The 18726-nt window shown below is 43.3% G+C and overlaps 1 protein-coding gene across 5 annotated transcripts in view; it reads right to left on the reverse strand.

Moving 5' to 3' along the window:
• Window positions 1-18726, reverse strand: part of TFDP1 (transcription factor Dp-1) — a 76814-nt gene that overhangs the window by 55284 nt on the left and 2804 nt on the right. For all 5 annotated transcript variants that reach the window (XM_014600480.3, XM_019484978.2, XM_014600481.3 and 2 more), the window contains one exon: window positions 987-1053. In XM_014600480.3, the coding sequence (XP_014455966.1) occupies window positions 987-1053 (67 nt within the window). The remainder of the gene's footprint in view (window positions 1-986; window positions 1054-18726) is intronic.

The following is an 18726-nucleotide window of genomic DNA, read 5'->3' on the forward strand; positions in this document are numbered from 1 at the left end:
TCAGGGAAATGGAGAGCCTATCTGAACAAGAGGAAACCTGTTTAACCTCACTCCCCATAGCCTTTGTTTTGCTGTAATTTTTAAATAAAGAGATCAGGAGATGAACATCAGGAGGTAAAATAGTACAAGAACAAACAAGTGTGAATTGGATGTGAATAAATTTAGGCTGGAAAAAAGAAAGCTCAGAAAAGCACAGTTCCTAAAACCTTCCAATTGAAGCAGTGGGGGCAAATGATTTAACCAGTTTTAAGACAGAGTTTGTAAATGGGATTATTGGTTGTGGTTAATGCAGTAGCAGGGGAGTGGGGTCAGTGACTCAAGATTCCTTCCAATCTCAGGTTCTCATGCTTCTTTCCTAGCTTCTCTTGCCTTTCCTAGGTCAAATGTTTAACACAACTCCAAAACTGATATATTGTTCTTGGATTTTAACCATATAATCAAGCTGAAATAGAATTCTCTTTTATAGGCCATAAGGCAGAGACACGTTTGCATCACAGAAATAAAACAGGGTAGTCAAACAGCAGAACTGTTACCTAAAAAGGTCTAGAAATTTTCTATTAAGAACATTATCTTTGACAAACTAGGACAAATCTTCAGGATAACTGATGACCAAGCACTGTTGTAGTCATACCAGTACAACCCTCCCTTAAATAAGCAAAGACACTTTAAATTATTTGCCCTTAAACACTTTTGCCAGCTGTTAAGATACACTGATGCAAATTGTATCTATCATCTTTGCCTGTACAGTGGTACAGCTACATTCGTAACTGACCAGGAAATGCCAAAGCTACTATTAAACATCACACAAATTGGAATCCACAATAAACTTGCAAAGTTAGTCTGTTAAAGTATAACAGTGAGATTAAGAAAAATCTAATAAAAGCCATACTATAAAGACAGTTGCCAAGCCCATTATTGCCAGTAATACACTTAGATATAACTATGGCCAAAAAATGGAAGAAGTCTTTCTGAAAACATGTTCTTACCTTTTCCAGGACTAAGATTTTGGTCTATAAACACCTTAAGTTCTCCATTGGCTTCAATGAGTCCAGCCTATAAAAAGAAAATAAGTTCAATTTACACGTACAATACCTACAGACAGCTATAAATTCTTTTGTGTTCATTAATAGTTAGAACAAATTACCCCAGAAAACTACAACATAAAACTGGAACTAAATAACCATAGTATCACAAAATTAGTAAGGTATGAAAAGCACAAAAATAAAGTATAGAAAAAGATCAGTTATTCAAAAAATCCAAAAAACAAATAAGCATGCTGATTATATTGGTGATATAACCCATTTTGGAGATGGTGCTACAAACCTTGCATACAAACTGGATGTACATTTTAAATAGGATTCCAAGGGTAAAGAATTTAAAAGTAAAAAAATCAAAAAAACTTGCATATTACCCAAAGCTTCTTTCTAAAAAGGTTTTTCTAAGGTAGGGACTCAAACTCAATCACTTTCAAGTAACCAGAACTATTACTAAAGCCAACAATTTCACCAGATCTACTGGAATATGAAGAAGTAGTAACGTATTTACTTGACTACAAGACAAGATGCCCCCCACTCCCCAGTCAACATGGGGATTTTTTGTTCATTGGTAAGTGTAATCTCATTTACATAAACTGAATTTTTTTTTTAAATTAAAAACGTAAAAATATTGAAGTTTCTATTCAACAGCTGAAAGAACCAAATAATAGTATATCAAATTTATAGTGCAGAATTCCTGCTAATTCATATTCAGTTAGAAGCAAGAAATGTAGATGAGAGCAGTATGATATGAAAGTAAACCCCAATACTGGATTTTGATTAGTGGGTCATGAGGAATGACAATTTTGTTTTTATCAGTAGTCTCTTTATTCTAGTATTTAAATGATTTAGATTTATTTTAAGAACACAGAGTCGGTTTTATTTTGCACGTTAAAATATCTGTATTTAAAATGGGAGTTCTAGGAACAAGGCAAATGCACATGAACTTTTAATTATACTTATTCAAATTTGTGGCACAAACTGTTTGAGTGTCAAAAGCAATATTCTAATATTATAAAAGCCTAAGCCTGTCTGTCTGTCTATGCTTTATTCCAGGGGCGGGCAATTATTTTGGGCAGAGGGCCGCTTACCGAGTTTTGGCAAGCCATCGAGGGCCACATGACAGGCAGCCCAGGGCAGATAAATATTAATTTTCTACATTTTTTTAGAGGCCCCGCAGGCGGGATAGATGGCCTGGCAGGCCACATCCGGTCCCCAGGCCATGTTTTGCCCACCCCTGCTTTATTCGCACTCCGATTGGCTGACAGAAACAGCCAGAGTGCTCCAAGTGTGGGGGAGTGCCGCCATAATTCTGAAGCCACGCCAAGGACCAGACAGGGGGTGGGGGAGCTGGGGCCCGCAGTGATGCCCTCGGCTCCCCCACCCCGCTCCCTGCAAGAGGCAGAACAGCGGCAGCTTGGGGTATTATGTAGCTGCCCCCCTGCCCCCTGTCATTCTTGACAGGCAATTGGCTACTGATTAATATAAATACCATAAACAGGCTTATAGACTTTCCTGCTACATTTTTGACTGTTTTCTTCTTCATTAAAGGGATTTCTTTACACTCACCATTCTATCCCTCTGTTCCCATAGCCACTTATCTGAACAACTCATTTATCACAACCCCTATGTGAAGTAGAAAGAACTATAAAATGAGGCACAGAGGGACAAAGTAATCATGAAAGATGACTGTCTCCAGTGCAGCAGGGAGTTTAAACTAGGACTTCTCAGTCATATTACTCCCTTCAATACTGGACCACCCTTTTATCCATTTGGAATTATCACGTTCTTTTTTTATATTTTATATAAAAAAATTATATATTATATAAAACATTTTAAAACTCAAATATTGGTTCCAAAACTGACATGGCTTTGGCGGCTTGGTGTCCTGTTAAAACAGAGTTCAGTGGTTGTGCTGGACATTTATAAATAAACTTAACTCAAGAAAACTTTGAATGACCACAAAATAGACCTGATCATCTTTCCAAGTGGGATGACATCACAAATTTAGGCACTTGTTTGTGTGAACAAGCCATTCAAACTTAAAAATCTTCATTACAAATGACAAGAACCAGTCTGATGCCAAATGGGCAAATGCATTATACACCTCTTCTCCTGTGTGAATGGATTATTAAGGCATGGGATTCATTTAACAAAGACTAAAGAGACAGCACATGTGTTAACAAAAAAAACCCCTACAAAACTCAGGGATGCATCAACAAACAACTCAGAGAATGGGGACTGCTAAGTAAAGGGGATCCCTTTTTTCAGCAGTAAGACAGCAGGTTAGTAGAAAAATGAAGATTATTATACTTACTCTTGCAGCAGAGTGGAGAGAAGTACAGAAAGAAAAAGTATACTACATTTTTCAAGTGACCAAATAGTATCAAAACATACTGGATACTCACTAGCCCTGCCAATACAAAAACCAAAAAAAACCAGAACGGACCTGCTAGTGCTAGCAGGATTCAAGAAAACCACCCTTCCCTTTCCCAACTTCAGGGTCAAGGTTAAATTCTCTCTTGGGCATTTCCTTTACAGAGGCAAGGTTCCACTATCTTTCACATCAGTACATTACTAGCAGGTTTAATTTTCTAGTTATTTTTTGTCTCAAATATCATCTGAAGTGGGCAGAAGGATTAACTAATAAAGTTAGAAAGGAGTCGTAATTAGAGGTGCACCGATAAATCAGTCCATAGTGTATCAGCACTGATAAAAGGAAAATTGACATTACCGGCAAATAAGCATTATTTGGCTGATGTGGCCAATAAAATTGCTGATAAATGCCATGTGCATGTACACAGTTGCAGCATGCACACGGCCAACCTGGAAGCTTGGAGAGTGGCATCCGGCTGGTAAGTCTGTTGGGGGCCAAGGGGTGCAGGCAGGGAAGGGGCATGGGGGGGGGGGCAAATTGACACCCCTGTGGTGAGGGAGGGAGTGGAGCTGGGGCTGTGGCAGGCGCTGCACAGCCATGGCAGGGTATGGGACAGCTGCATGGCTCACCTAGGGGATATGGGGGGAGGGCTGATCCCACCGTTATGCACGCCCCCGGGGGAGTTATGGGGAGGGTTTCCCCAGATTTGCACGCAGGGTTACGGCAGGCTCTTCCCAGTGGGGGGGTTGGGCCAGGACTGCACTCTAAGCAGGCAGCGGAAGCACTGTGAGAGGGTCTACAGAGGGGGCTACAGTGAATTTTGGGGTGGCCATAGCCAAACCCAGAGCCCCACCCCAGTACTGCTGCCGCACACCCCAAACACAACCCTGGCCCAGCCCCCCCCCCACTGGGAAGAGCCCAGTGCTGCCCTTGGCCCCAGCCCACAGCAGCAGCCTGCCCTCATTCCACACACAGATCTGGGGAACACGCCCCTCCATGGCTTCCCTGGGGGTGTGCATAGTGACAGGATCCACCCCCCACACCGTGCCCCCCAGACCAGGCTCTCATGGCTCTGTCCCACACCCCACCCCAGCTGGGCAGCACCTGCCCCTGCTCCAGCCCCACTTGCTCCCTCACTGCAGGGGCCTTGATCTGCACCCCCACATGTCCCTTCCCTCTCCCCCCCACCACCAACAGATTTACCAGCCAGATGCTGCTGTCCAAGCTGCCAGGCTGCATATCAGCAATCAGATTGGTATTGGGCAATATGGCTCATTAATAAATCGGCCATCAGTATCAGCCCAAAAATCTTTATCAGTGCACCCATAGTAGTAATAACACTAAGAGATTGGGGGGGGGGGAGGGGAAAGAGTACAGGGGAGGAGGTACACAATTCAGATATAATAACTGAGAAGAAGAATAGAAACCAGTCTACTACAAAACAAAAAAAAATGAAGAGAAGCCAGAAAAGGAAAGCAAACTTAACTAAAAGCAAGAAAGATGTAGTCAATCAAATACAAAAACCTCAAAAACTAACAAACAGTATTACAACAAAACACAGAACACAAGGATGTGGAACTATTTTAATCCTTTAAATTGCAGGAAATGTGACAGCCCCATTTATGTTTAATCCTAGCTCCGAGTTTATACTACCACACGACCTTGACTTGCTGCCACTGCTCCCAAAACTGCTCCCCTGAACTCACTGACACCTCCAGATTCTTCTAGCCACTGGCGGAATCACCTCTGGACCCCTCACTGCCACCAGTCTCACCATCACCACCAGACTCCTCACCACTGTGATAGTGGCCATAGTAGCCATCTTTGTGGCCCAGACTATCTATTTAGTCTATAAGGAGCCCTGCAATACGGATCCATCCCAGGGCCCCAGATGAGTTTCACACCCCTGATATAAATGGATAAAATGTGACCGTTAGCATTACAAGAAGAAGAGATAAACAAGGAGATAGTCTAATCCTACAAATCTAAATGAACGATTCAAGAGAAATTTCGAGACAAAGATCAGAACAAACTTGGAATAAGAGACAGCTTGTCCCTATGAATGATCACCTAGGGCAGGGGTCGTCAACCAGGGGTACACGTACCCCTGGGGGTACTTGGCCCAGGGGGTACACGTGGTGACAAGGGGAAGGGACACGCAGCAGCAGTGTGGAATGGTGAATGGCGGCAGCCGCTGTGTGAGCTCCTCGCCCCCTGCTGCTGCCATTCACCACTCCGCAGCGCTGCCACACATCGTTACCCCGCTGTCCACCATTCACCACTCCGCACACTGCTTCCCCATCCCCCGCCACCGCCATTCACCACTCCACACTGCCACTGTTGCTTCCCCATGCTGCCGGTTTCCCTCCCTCCCATCTGGAAGGGCATACACTCCAAAAGGGGTACATTACTTAAAAGATTGAAAACCCCTGACCTAGGGAAGTCCAGCCCTAAAGTCCTCAAAAGTCACCTTCTCCTAGATAAAGCAATGGCAACTAGAAAGACAGCCTTCAGACTTAAATGATGAGAACATTTTGATAGAGTTTCAAAAGGAAGCTCCATGAATCTCTTCAGAGGACATTAAGGTCCCAGGCAGCAGTAGACTATTTGACCAGTCAGATAAAAAAGGCCTTTCCAAATTTTCAGTATCAACAGATGACAGAAGACTAAGTGCAACTGAACAGGCAAATAGCAAGGCAATACTGTTGCAAGGTGGTCCTTAAGTACTTGAATGAAAAGTCAGATTTTTTAATATGGCCAATACTCAAGGATCTATAATACTGGAGCCTACCCTGATTCTAAGCTATGCTGGGCTATCCATATAAAAAAAAACAAAACACTTCCATTTTGGGAAAAAAAAAGGATTTATTGATGGTTTCCTGCTCTGTATCAGGTTCTTTTAGACCAGTGTTTCCCCAACCAGTGTGCAGGGGCACAAAAGTGTGCCATCAGAAATTAACTACTGTGCTGCAGAATTCTGCCATGTCAATGAGCTATAACGAGCTAGAATAGGTATGAGGATGGGGAATGCCTTAACAGGCGTGCCACGGAAAATTTTTATTAAATGTAAGCGTGCCTTGGGCTGGAAAAGGTTGGAGAAAACTGGTTCTACAGTAGCTAACACCTCTGTTAGCAGACTGCCATTCAGCCCCAAAGTAACTATCTGACTAGTGACATGAAATCAGATAAGAGTGTATGGGAGATGAACAACTGACTGAACGAATATCTCTGCAAAGTTTCTCAGCCAAAACTGCACTGACATGAAGATGATCAGGACCTAGGGGTGCTCAACCTCCAGCCCACGGGCCAAATGCAGCCCATGGAGCCATCACATCTGGTTTACGAGTCTCCCCACAGGATAAGAAATACTGCTACCCTCCCATCTATTAAATTCCCAAACCTCAAGCTCCATACAGTTGGTTGGAGCCAGACCATGCCCCCTTCCCCCTGCTGAGCTGGGGCCAGCCTGTGCTTCACCTCACCATAAGGCAGGGCCAGACCCCTCCCCCCCCCCAAACTTCGTGACAAAGGGCCACATCCCCTTTCCCCTATGAAGCCTGGCTGTGGCCATGCCATGCTCCCTTTCTCCCCATGGGGCCAGGCCACTCCCTCACGGCGCTCCCAGGTCATGGCGCTCTGGTTTAAAATCACTGCAATATGGTAATCACTCATCTGTTCAGGAAGTGTCCCAATGTTTTCTTTTGACAAAACCGTACTTCCCTTTTTACATAGTACATCACTGACCCCCTGTAAATTAGGATCTACAGTGCAGAATTATGGAAATAGGTAGGGATTGCCATGCAGGCTAGGCTGTTGGCTCTGAATTCCAGGACACTTATGTGAAGTCCCATACCCTTCGAGGACGGAGTCCTTTGCATCTCTAGATAATCTAACTTGGCTGTCCAATATATTCTTGAAATATCTGCTATTAAGGTACTATCAGAGAAGACACTGTAAAAGCTTCCCTTGTACATTTATGGAGTCCAGCCAGTAACTCGGTTGTGTGGTGAAAAGGGTCAGTGTTAGCTCATGACATCCAATCTCTCACTAGAAAATAGAATGATATGAGCTATTCTACAGCTACTGACACACTTGCCGATTCCTGACATTACCTCAAATTCATGGTGGTAACATTGTTCTCTATCACCATGCCTCTTTAGAGTCAAAACTAGCTAACGGTTTTTGAGAGACAGGTTACATACATCCATACTAACATCCACCTAGCTCCTACAAGTACCCACCATTTGCAGAGAAGAACCTGACTCCCCACATCAAACCTGCTGCCTCAGAGTATGTTGGGTGTAAGACAGAAAATGAAAAAGAAAATGTTGTGGAATACTAGAGTCCTTCTTAGTAGGGAATCAGCCTGTTTATTCTGAAAATAAAATAGTGCCACTAATGCCAATGTCAGTACCAGTTCTCCCTTTCTGTATGTCATGCACAGAATCTATTATAACCCACAAACTCTGTGAGCAGGTAACGAGGAGCAAAACTGTGGGTGGGTAACAGGGGCACAATCCCCAGGCACCAATTTAGAGGGGTGTGAGAGAACAGAACAGACTCCCCAGGGTGCAGAACCTTTTCTGCAGGGAGGGAGGTGGGTTAGTGACTTAACTACAAAAGATACGGGGACCTAGCAGGTAAAAAAAAGCAGCAGAGCACACACGTCCCAACTTGCCACTATTTTTACTAGGATCTGCCTCTAATCAATTCTTTATCTACATAAGAGTAGGTGTAGATGGGCTGTCACCACCCTAAACACTTTGTGAGAACTCTCATTGCCATGGGCAGTACAAATGACAGTATCTTGTACAGATAACAATTAGACTATATACACTGCAAATATGAGGTACTTCCTGTAGAAAGTGAATGGCTATAGAAGTACGTAACCTATATATCAGAAGGCCCATACTTTCTTCTTGACTCGTCTTTGGGTATTTGAGTCAGGTATATGGCTAAGGAAGTGTGCAACTTAAGACATCAAAAGCCACAAGCCAGCTTTGAACTTAAGATGAAATAACAGGTTAGTGTTACCATCTTGAATGTGCAATTCAAGGAAAATTGAAGATTACAAAATTCTTTGAATTTTAGGGAAAGAACAGAATTCTAGAGATCTGAAGAAAGCAGCAGGTTGTGGACACTCAACGAGTTTTAATCTCACTGAAAAAAGCTGAGGGGGAAATTAAGGTCTTAACTGCACTATCATTTATAGCCTCCAATGTGAGCGCAAGGAGAGAGAGTGCACATGTGCAGCTCCATATACTGTTATCTAAAAGGCTGATCTTGTATACATTAAGTGCATGAACACAAGCAAAGGAATCCACATCAACATGTGCTCAAAGAACCGACAAGTTATTCCAAGCAGGGTGCCCAAAACTCTGGTTGAAGTAAACAAACTGTCAAAATGTGCCAAGTAACTTGCAAGATGTAGGCATAATGATAAAGAATGTGAAAGTAAAATTATTAAACTTGTTCAACTTCTTGTAGGTATGACTACAAAATGTAATGTATATATATGCTATAAATAATGGTCAAGTCTCAGTGAAATCAATAAAAGCAAAAACTTGTATCACAACTGTCTTGGTAGGATCAGGGCCCTATTAAAAAAAAGCTAAGCCAAAAAATTAAGCAGCACAAGTTTAAAAATGATTGACATTTCTGACATTCCAATGTTAAAATATTACTGCAAGTAGCTTTATAGTTTGTTTTCCTGTTTTTAATATAAGTTGGGGTGGTAGTACCTTAAGGTGGCTTGACAATTCCCATTTTAGAGACCCAGTTTTAAATTGCATACAACTTTTCACAACTATTTGTACTGGAATAGTCCATGGAAGGAATTTGCTTCAAATTGATTTCTTGGAAAAATTTCAGCCATTTCTGTGAAGGAAGAGGGGGTTGCACGACCCAAGATACATGCAATCCTTGAAACATTTTCCTTGCTCTAGTGCCTCTGTGCTTTAGAATAGGAAGCTGAATTATAGTATGGGTGGTATCTGGTTCCAAGGCTGGGTCTTTTGTTGCCCCTGTAAGAACTCCCACAATAAGTTACAGACCTTAAAAATCCAAATTTGTACATGGAAATTTGATAGTTTGTGGCCAAGACATTCAAAAGTTTCATCTACGCTGAGCAGGCTTAAGAACCTCACAGCTTCTGATCAGCAGATATCCTGGTTTTCCATGATTAAAAATCACAAATTCTCTGATAAAAAAATTGCAAATTCTCTCATAAAATTCCTAAAATCCATGGTTAAAATTAAACGCCCCCCACAGCCCTGCTGGTGTCGCTCAGTCCCATACCCCTCCAACTCCCCAGGCCTGCTTGTGCCCCTCGCCCCCCCCACCCACAGCCCCTGCCCCCAGATCCTCCTGGAGGGGGCCCCCATCTCCCAGGGCCATGGGGCCAGGAACCCAGGTCCACAACCCCTGCTCCCAACAGAAGACAGAAGCTGCTACAGCAGGAGCACGAGCTGGCTCCCCCCCTGCCTGCTGTGGGCTTGGGCGGGGCCAACTCCTGGCAGCAGTGTGCACTCACAGGGGGTAGGGGGGGCCCACACCCCCTAGATCTGTTTGGGGGGTGGGGGCAGGACGGGTGTGCGCTGCAGGCTCATGCTCCCCACCCTGCTGTCCTCCCCCAGGCCTTCTGGAGTGCACCGTGTACAACCTGGCACAGCAGCACACCGGGGGACACGCACACGAAAGCTGGCTGCAGCTGTGAGCTCCGTGCTGCTCTGGCCACCTGCAGGTGGGGGCAACAGTGAGGGGCACAACCCTTCACTGCTCTCGTGCACACAGAGGAAGTGAGGCCAGGACAGCACAGAGCTTGCAGCGACAGGCAGCTTTCATGCATGGCCCCACTGTGCCCTGCTGCACCAGTTGCACATGCTGCATTTGGGAGGGCTTGGGGGAGGGCAACAGGGCAGGGAGTTGGCTGGGCACTCGGGGGGCTTGCAGCCTCCCCGCTTCTGGCCGGAGCGCCACTTTTCTAAAGTGTCAGGATGCTGGAGCCAGGCAGGGCAGCCACTGAGGGGGCTGGGAGAGTGGGCGGAGAATGGAGTCTCTCTGATTCAGAGATTCGGCTGATTTAGTAGCAGCCAAATCTCCGAATCAGATTCGGTCACCGAATCAAAACAGCACCTGAAGCTTCACACAGCCCTGGTATATGTACCACAGGTTGGGAACCACTGGCCTAGAATTTTAGCTGTGATGCAATGACCTGATCTCTTCTATGTGTGCAGCTCCCTTGTTAGTTTTGTCAAGTAGTGTCTCAGATAACTTCAAAGATTTTCTTAAATAAAAACTGTGAGGCTTACTGAAGCCCAATTTCTACAAGGTTATAATAATAAGCATTCCCTAAAAAAGAACCCAAGATCACAATGGCTCTTTGACCTTTGCTCTTGTCAACAATTCTTGAAATATAACTTATTGGTAGACCTGGGACTCCAAAAAGGACAAGCCAGCAGGACAGTAGTAGCAACTACCATTTCCAACAAGAGTTCTCAGTGCTATCCTATACCTGAACAAAATGAGTGTTTATTCTCCAGCCAATTCTTAAAAGCTATCAGTTCAACATCATCTGTACTAATACTATTTCATCAGTTATTGCTCAACAAGATTTTCATAGATTCACAGATGTTAGGGTCAGAAGGGACCTCAGTAGGTCATCAAGTCCAATCCCCTGCCCTGGTCAGGAAAGAGTGCTGGGGTCAGATGACATCTTTCCAGGTCGATATTGACCCGTCCACCACCACTCTCTGGGTGCAACCCCTAAGCCAACTTGCCATCCACCAGACCGTGTAATCATCTACATCACAGCCTGTCATTTTATTTATGACAACAGAATGAGATACCGTATCGAAGGCCTTTTTAAAGTCTAGTAGATGACATCTACCTTGATTCCTGCATCTAAGCATTTTGTGACCTGGTCATAAAAAGAAACTAGGTTAGTCAGGCATGATCTACCTGCAGTGAATGCGTGCTGATTTCCTTTCAACATTTCTTCACCTGCTGGACTCCCAGAAATGTGATCCTTAATGATTTTTTCCAGAGTTTTCCCAAGGATAGAGGTGAGACTAACTGGCCTTTAGTTTCCCAGTTCCTCCCTCCCATCCTTCTTGAAAATAGGGACTACACCGGCCCTTTTCCAGTCCTCTGGGACCTGATCAGAGCACCATGAGTGCTCTAACAGCCATGCCAGCAGCTCTGTTATGACACCGGCCAATTCCCTCAGCACCCTTGGATAAAGTTCATCTGGGCTCGTGGATTTGAACACATGCAGCCCCTCCAAGGGCCCTTTCACTATGTCTGTGCTAACAGTTGGTGGACTGGTATCCCTCCTATGTCTATCTATGATCCAACTGGGAGATTTGTCTTGGTCTGTGTCTAAGAATACAGATGCAATGAACTCACTGAAGAGCTCAGCTTTGTCCCCCCATCTCTCTGTCACCAATTGCCCTAGTTTGTCCTGTAGGGATCCTATGTTAACCTGCACCTTCCTTTTGCTTCCTATATACCTGAAGGACTTTTTGCTGTCCATAATTTTTGTCACCAGCCTAAGTTCTAATCCTGCTTTGGCCTTCCTGACTGATTCCCTGCAAGTGCAACCCAGGGAGGTATGTAGCTACCCCATTTCCACAGCCTGTATACCTCTTTCTTTGCCCTTAGGCTTTCCTGGACTTCCCTGTTCAGCCAACAGGGCTTCTTGACCCCTTTGTCCCCTTTTATACGCAATGGGATTGTCTCCTTCTGCACCTGTAGGATCACTCCCTTGAGGAACAACCACTCTTCCTGGATCCCCCATTTTGCCAATGCTCTTGAGCTTTAAAGCCTCACTAACTAATCTATTTATTTAAAGCCATTTACCTTACCTATCTCCATATCAGTGTGGTTTAAATGCCTACAGAATTCCAAAGGCTTATTCTGAAATAACTGTGTGCCCACCAACTTGCAGGGGTTTAGGTTGTAGCCGTGTTGGTCTAAGGATATAGGCAGACAAGGTTCCTTGGGTGAATTTGATATCTTTTATTAGACCAACCCAAATGGTTGGAGAACAGTTATTAAGCAAGCTTTTGGGTTCAAACGAAGGGTTTTTGAACCGGAAAGCTTGCTTAATAGCTATTCTCCAACCATTTGGGTTGGTCTAATAAAAGATATCAAATTCACCCAAGGAACCTTGTCTGCCCACCAACTTGGCATTTAAGTATAAGGACAATTAAAGCAATGCGTTAAACTCCTTAGAAGAAAGCAGAAAACACCCTGCCCCAGTCCAACCAATCATAAATCACCCATAAGTAGTCTTCAGTAGGCAGATATAGAACTAAAAGTAGTGCTGTTAAAGTATCTACTGTAACTTCAAGAGATTAAAAGCTGTTATTTTACTCATACTATAAATGCAAGCTGTTCATAACAAAAACAATGAGAGCGTACACCAAAAAACTACCATAATATACTGAAAGGTGCAAGTAAAGCAAAACAAAGTTTGAAGAAGAAGTGGCAAAAGAACACAATTTACAGACAGACTACAGAACTGATAGATGGCTTCTCAGCTGCTACTGGCAAGCCACCTCAACTGGGGAAATGGGGGAGGAGTTTTGCTTGCTTGTTTATTTATTTATAATACTAATGGAGAGCCAAAGGGTTACCTTAGGTCTTCTGCCTACTTCCTTCCAAAAAAATGTTTATAAATGTTCTAAAATGTTTAACATCAGAAATTCAGATCTTAAGTACTCTTTTTCCTATAAAAAGTTTGAACTGGAGTACAAGTAAAAGTATATTATCAAAAGCCAAACATGTGAAAACTGACTGAGGATGAATGATTTTTAAAAGTCAGACTATTTATTAATCTGTGCGCTAAACGTTAATCAAAAAGCGCATGCGGAAACTTAAAGACTATTTCCCCAGTCATTTGAAATAAAACTCTTTATCTTTCCTTATAGTCCAAAAATAAATAAAAATAAACCTATCAGAGAACTTTCCTCATAGGTAAAGAAAAATCAGATGGAAAAAATCTCAGAGACCTTTCAGACTCTATGCATCATAGAGAAATAAAAAGCCCATCACCTTTAGCATCCTTTAAATTTTTTAAATTCTAGCCCAGATATAACCTTGGGATCCAGGGCCACAGATAGTTGTTCAAAATTCATTTAGAAATACCAAACAAAATTATTAAAATAAAAGCTATGCATTATAGTAATGAACTGCTACAATAAAACACAGATCTATTAAACTTTAACACTGTACAGTAAATCTAATTCTTATAGGATTAAATATTTATAATGGATTTTGTTCAGAGAGCTAAAACTGATGCAAAACCATGTTTTTGCAGATCTTACTATGTTACATTATGCCTTGATTAAAGAATTTACTGACATCCTAGATATACTACTTTCTATTGGGCTTCATAAAATAGTTCTATGAATGAAACAAAATAAAATTTCACCTAAAGAAGCTCAGTAGGCACATGTGAGATTATCTGTATATTATTTATCCTCAATGTAATGCTAGAATGTATGGAAAAAACACTGTCCTAAATTAAATTACAGGCCATTTATTTACTTTTAATGTAGTGCTTCACAACATTAGCTAGTACCACAGTTGCCCAAGCTTTTCTTTGTTACAAAGGAGTTTCTCTCATTGGTCAATCTGGATGTATGTGACAATGCTCAATCTGCTGCCTGTCTGTCCCCCCCCACCCCAACCACTTGCCCCCCTGCTGCCCCATGTCTATGTGCCTCAGCACTTGCCCCCAACCCACCATCCCCATGCCTGCACACCACCTGGAACCGGAGCTGCTGCCACCCCTACTACCAGGGCAGGCTGTGGCCAGAGCAACAACATGCTCCGTGCCCTGGGCTAGAGCCGGAGAGTAAGAGGTGCCAGCAGTGAGGCAGCAGCGGGGCAGAGGAGGGAGAGTGCAGTAGCTGCAGCTCTGCTTCCAACACCATGTCAGGGCTAGAATCATAGCCATAGCACCTGCCTGCTCTTCCCCACCCCCACCACCTTGTACTCAAATCCAAGATGAGGGTTTTTTTCCTTCCTATATTAATTTTGGAAAGAAACCTTGTCTGGATTCAAATAAATACAGTTTTTTGTTCCCTATATCTTTGGGAAAAGCTCCAAGTCCTGATCCTGCAATGAGCTCTGTGTAGGCAAAACCCTCTATAGAAGGTCAGTGCGATTATATACAGGCATAAGAGTCAATCTGTACAAAGATACAGGGTCAGTCTCACATGGTAAATGAATGACATACAATACTAAAAAGCTGTTCACTAAACACTTCCAGAAGTAACTTGAGCACTTAACATTTATTCTAGGTAGACAATGTAGAGGTCAAAAGAAAAAAATTGGCAAAACAATTCAAGTGAAAAATAAGGTATGAGTAGAACAAACAATTTAAATGTTTGAGAAATCCACTAGTACAGTTTGGAAATGCTTTCATAGCAGGAACAAAACGGTATTAGTGACTGTGCGGAGCTAGACTATGAGACAATTGCATAATATCCCCGAGACAACTACAGCAATTGCTTATGTGGAAACTGACATTGAGAAAGCCTTTAGGCATGTTTAATGCAGGGGTGTCAAACATATGGCCCACCAGGTAATCTGGCCTTGGAACAGCTTTATCCAGCACTGGAACATGAGTGTGTGGTCTGCCAAGGAATCTGCCACTGGGCCCCAGCAGAAATGCCAATCAGTAACAGGAGGGTGAATAATGGCTGATGTAGGCCCAGTCACCCTCCAGCCACTTCACTTGTTGTCATTGCCACTGGTCCCAGCTCCTCATCTGCCAGCCCCACCACTGCCACTTGCCCCTCCCAGAGCCAGAGCTGCTGTCATGGCACTCGTCATGCGGTAGCAGCTTTGGCTCTGGCACAGGGTATGAGGTAGAAGCCAGAGCTGCCATCGCCATGTGCCCTGCGTTACAGGAGTCAGGCCTCCTACATGCCCCAAGCTGGATCCAGCCCACAAGGAGCCCCATGATTCAGATCTGGCCCAGAGTGCAACGTGAGACATACCCCTGATTTACTGTAACGAACAATTTGTCCTTTCTGGAAAAAAGAACTTCTAAATCCCTTTGGCCTGGTCTCCCCACCTACATATTCTCTTTGGGCATTCCCCCAAACTTATGCCTCCAATTCCTCCTGTGTAATCATGATTCCTATAAGAAAGCCAGTCACAAGCCTGCCCCCTGTTTTACACACCTCAAAGATTTTCTTTGCAATTAAAGTAGCTAAAAATCAGCATCATTCAAACAGTCAGCTCTTCAACTACCAGTTTAAGAACTTGGATTATTATGTTTTTTAAAAACTCTATGATAAATAGCATTTCCTTACTTGATTTTCAGATACAAATTCTAATGTACAAATGAATACACGAGGACCAATGGCCTGTCTGCAACATCATATCAGAGTTACCATCTAACTATTAGGTCACTATTATGTCTCCCAACCAAACGCAGAGTTAGTCTACGTTCCATTTATTAGTGCCTAATTAAGGGATGAAAATTTCATCATCTTAGCACAGTGGTGGACAAAATGGCAGATGCAGCCAGCAGCCAGATTCCATTCCTGAGCAGTGCCTGCTCAAGTCACTGAGGCCAGTTTCCATGGAGACCCCAGTAGCGGTGGCACCATGGCAGCACGGAGTCCGACTGCCCCGGCTCCAGACTGCACTGTCAACACATTAAGACCCCAGCCCCAAAGCAGCTCCCCACCCTGCCAACACTGCTGGGGCCAATCTCCATGGAAACCCTGACCCCACATTGTCACAGTGCCACCACTACTGGGGGTCTCCATGGAAACCAGCTGAGCAGGGGTTGCTGGGAAATAGAGGCCGCCACAGGCCCAATCCAGCCCTCAGGCTGGACTTTGTCTGCACCTGCCCTAGGAATAACATTTGACAGCTTGATAGTGCTTACAGTTTAGGTTTCCTCCAAGTCATAGTTTCCAAAGTACTCCCCTTTTAACTGCACCCTATTCTAATTGCATGACTATATGAATTTGCTGAACAGCAACAAGTCCAAGAACAGATAAAACACTTTATCCTAAGGATGACCTGCCTGTAACTCTTCTCCTTCTTAAAGTACAACAGGATAATCACAAAGAGAAGGTTCTGGGGCTGCTGGAGTGACACTGAAGATGTGGTCAACCACCAGAAATGGAGTATTGACTAAACTGGGGATTCAAGTGAGCTATTTCAGTTTACGATCGCCAGTGTAGGTAACACACACACACTGGAACCAGAAAAAAGACACGCACTCTGTCTCTCTCTGTCAAAAAGGTACACATTATTTGACTCAAAGACTTCCATTTCTCCAAAATGAATCTATAAGACCCTCCAACCTAACACCTCAGAGAAAGGAAATGTATCATGTCCCCAAGATGCAAACATACAATCACTCTTCAAATACCAGGGTCTGTTTCCTCCTTACCACCTATAAGTTACACATCTTTACATTTTCCAACATTCTTGTCACCATTCTCTCCAAAATGTTGTTGCTGTTTCTTTGAATACAGTCAACTTAGAAGTTTTCTAGTAATGGGTTGCTCCGAATGCAATACAGTATGCCAAGCCAGCTCTCCTCTGTACAGTTCTGCTGCGATTAATTCTTTACTCTATATATTGGCATATGTAAACAAAAACATCACCAGCCACTTTTACTGCTAAATCATATTAGCAATTCAGAACTAATTTGACCTCCACCTCACCATAATTCTTTAAGCATTATGTCTTTTCAGCTCTAGTCTCCTTTTATGTTTTACTTTTTCTTAAATATTAGACTACTTTTAACAAAAAAAGTCTTCAAGTACATGTGTTTCTGTCACTGGGCATATCTACACAAGACATTTACTGCAGAGCTGTCTATCTAGCTCAATAGCAAAGTCTCAGTGTCTACATGTGCAGCCCTACTAGTCCACAGGAAATTAATTAATTCCACCTCAGGTTAGTACTTGTAAATAAGCACTATCTTACAGCAAAGTTCATTACTGCGCAGCAATGCACATGTAGAAACTAATGGGGCTGACTGGGGCACAAGGGTGCTTCACTGCAGGGGGTGCCCTCCAGCTAGCCTTGCAATGGAGCACCCTTGTGTCCCAGCTAGCCCCTCTGCAGCATGTTGAACCAGGTCGGAGCAGCCGTGGACTGGCAGGCTGACCACCAGGGCCCCCTGCCAGCCAGGGCTGCTCCAACCCAGCTCAGCGTGCCATGGTTCCAGGCTCATGTTCAAACATGGCACCCAGGAGCAATAAACTCCAGCACAGTATGAGCTAGAATTTATTGCTCTGTGGTAACATTATTTTTCACTCCTCAGTGGTATTTTCAACTGATCCATATATAGTATTATCAAAGAACATGTTCTTTACTTATTACAAAATCTGTTAAATTCAGTCAGATGTAACATCTTCATTAAGAAACTGGAACAACCTCTAGACCATATCTACATGTCTAATAAAAAAAGTGAGAGGAAATTCAAACTTGATACTTTGTCATTTATCATTACCTCTTCTTCTAAGTACTTTGGCTACTTTATAATCTACATGACATTGTATCTAGGCCAGTTTAAAATTTCTAAGTAAGATTTTGAAAGATTTTATTAAATGCTTCATTAGAATTCAAATATCTTCTTTCATAGTGCACCAATTAACCTTGTAATTTTAAGGCCTCTTAAAGAGCAATAGCCTTCATTTTGGCAATAAATATTCTTTGTATACTTGTGCTATGTCATGTTCAGTTTCATTATCCAGTAGAGTCCCAGTCTTGCAAATGTAGGTACATACTCCACTTCAGCAGGTATATGCAGTTCCACAGAGGTTCCATGGGACTATGTGCAACCTTACACACACACAAAAGTCTTCGTAAAATGTGAACCTAGAAATATATTGATACTTTTTCTCTTGTGACTCATCCTGTTATTTACTAAGGACAGAAGTTAGGCTTTGGACAGTGAATCTCAATTTTTTTTTCCTTTATGAAGATTAAAAAAAGTAAACAATACTAACTAGTACCTGAGTTTTGTATTACTAAACTGGCTTGGATACACCAAATTTGCCAATGAACCCAATGCCTTACACCAGGGGTTAGCAACTTGCAGCTTGCTGAGCCATGAATCTGGCCTGTAGAACCGTGGCTTTGGTGGCATTCAGCAGAGAGAGCTCTCTGCCTGTGTCATGGCAGAGTCAGCTACCAAGGGCTTCAGTGGAGGGGAGCATTGACTGACCCATATTGTGGTCAGGAGTTTTGATGGAGTTCTGCCTGTGCTGCACTGTGCCCTAGACAGCTCGGTCCTATCCTAGCGCCTCAGACCTGAGCTGGGTCATT

The sequence above is a fragment of the Alligator mississippiensis genome, chromosome 1 (assembly GCF_030867095.1).
Source record: "Alligator mississippiensis isolate rAllMis1 chromosome 1, rAllMis1, whole genome shotgun sequence".
NCBI lineage: Eukaryota > Metazoa > Chordata > Crocodylia > Alligatoridae > Alligator > Alligator mississippiensis.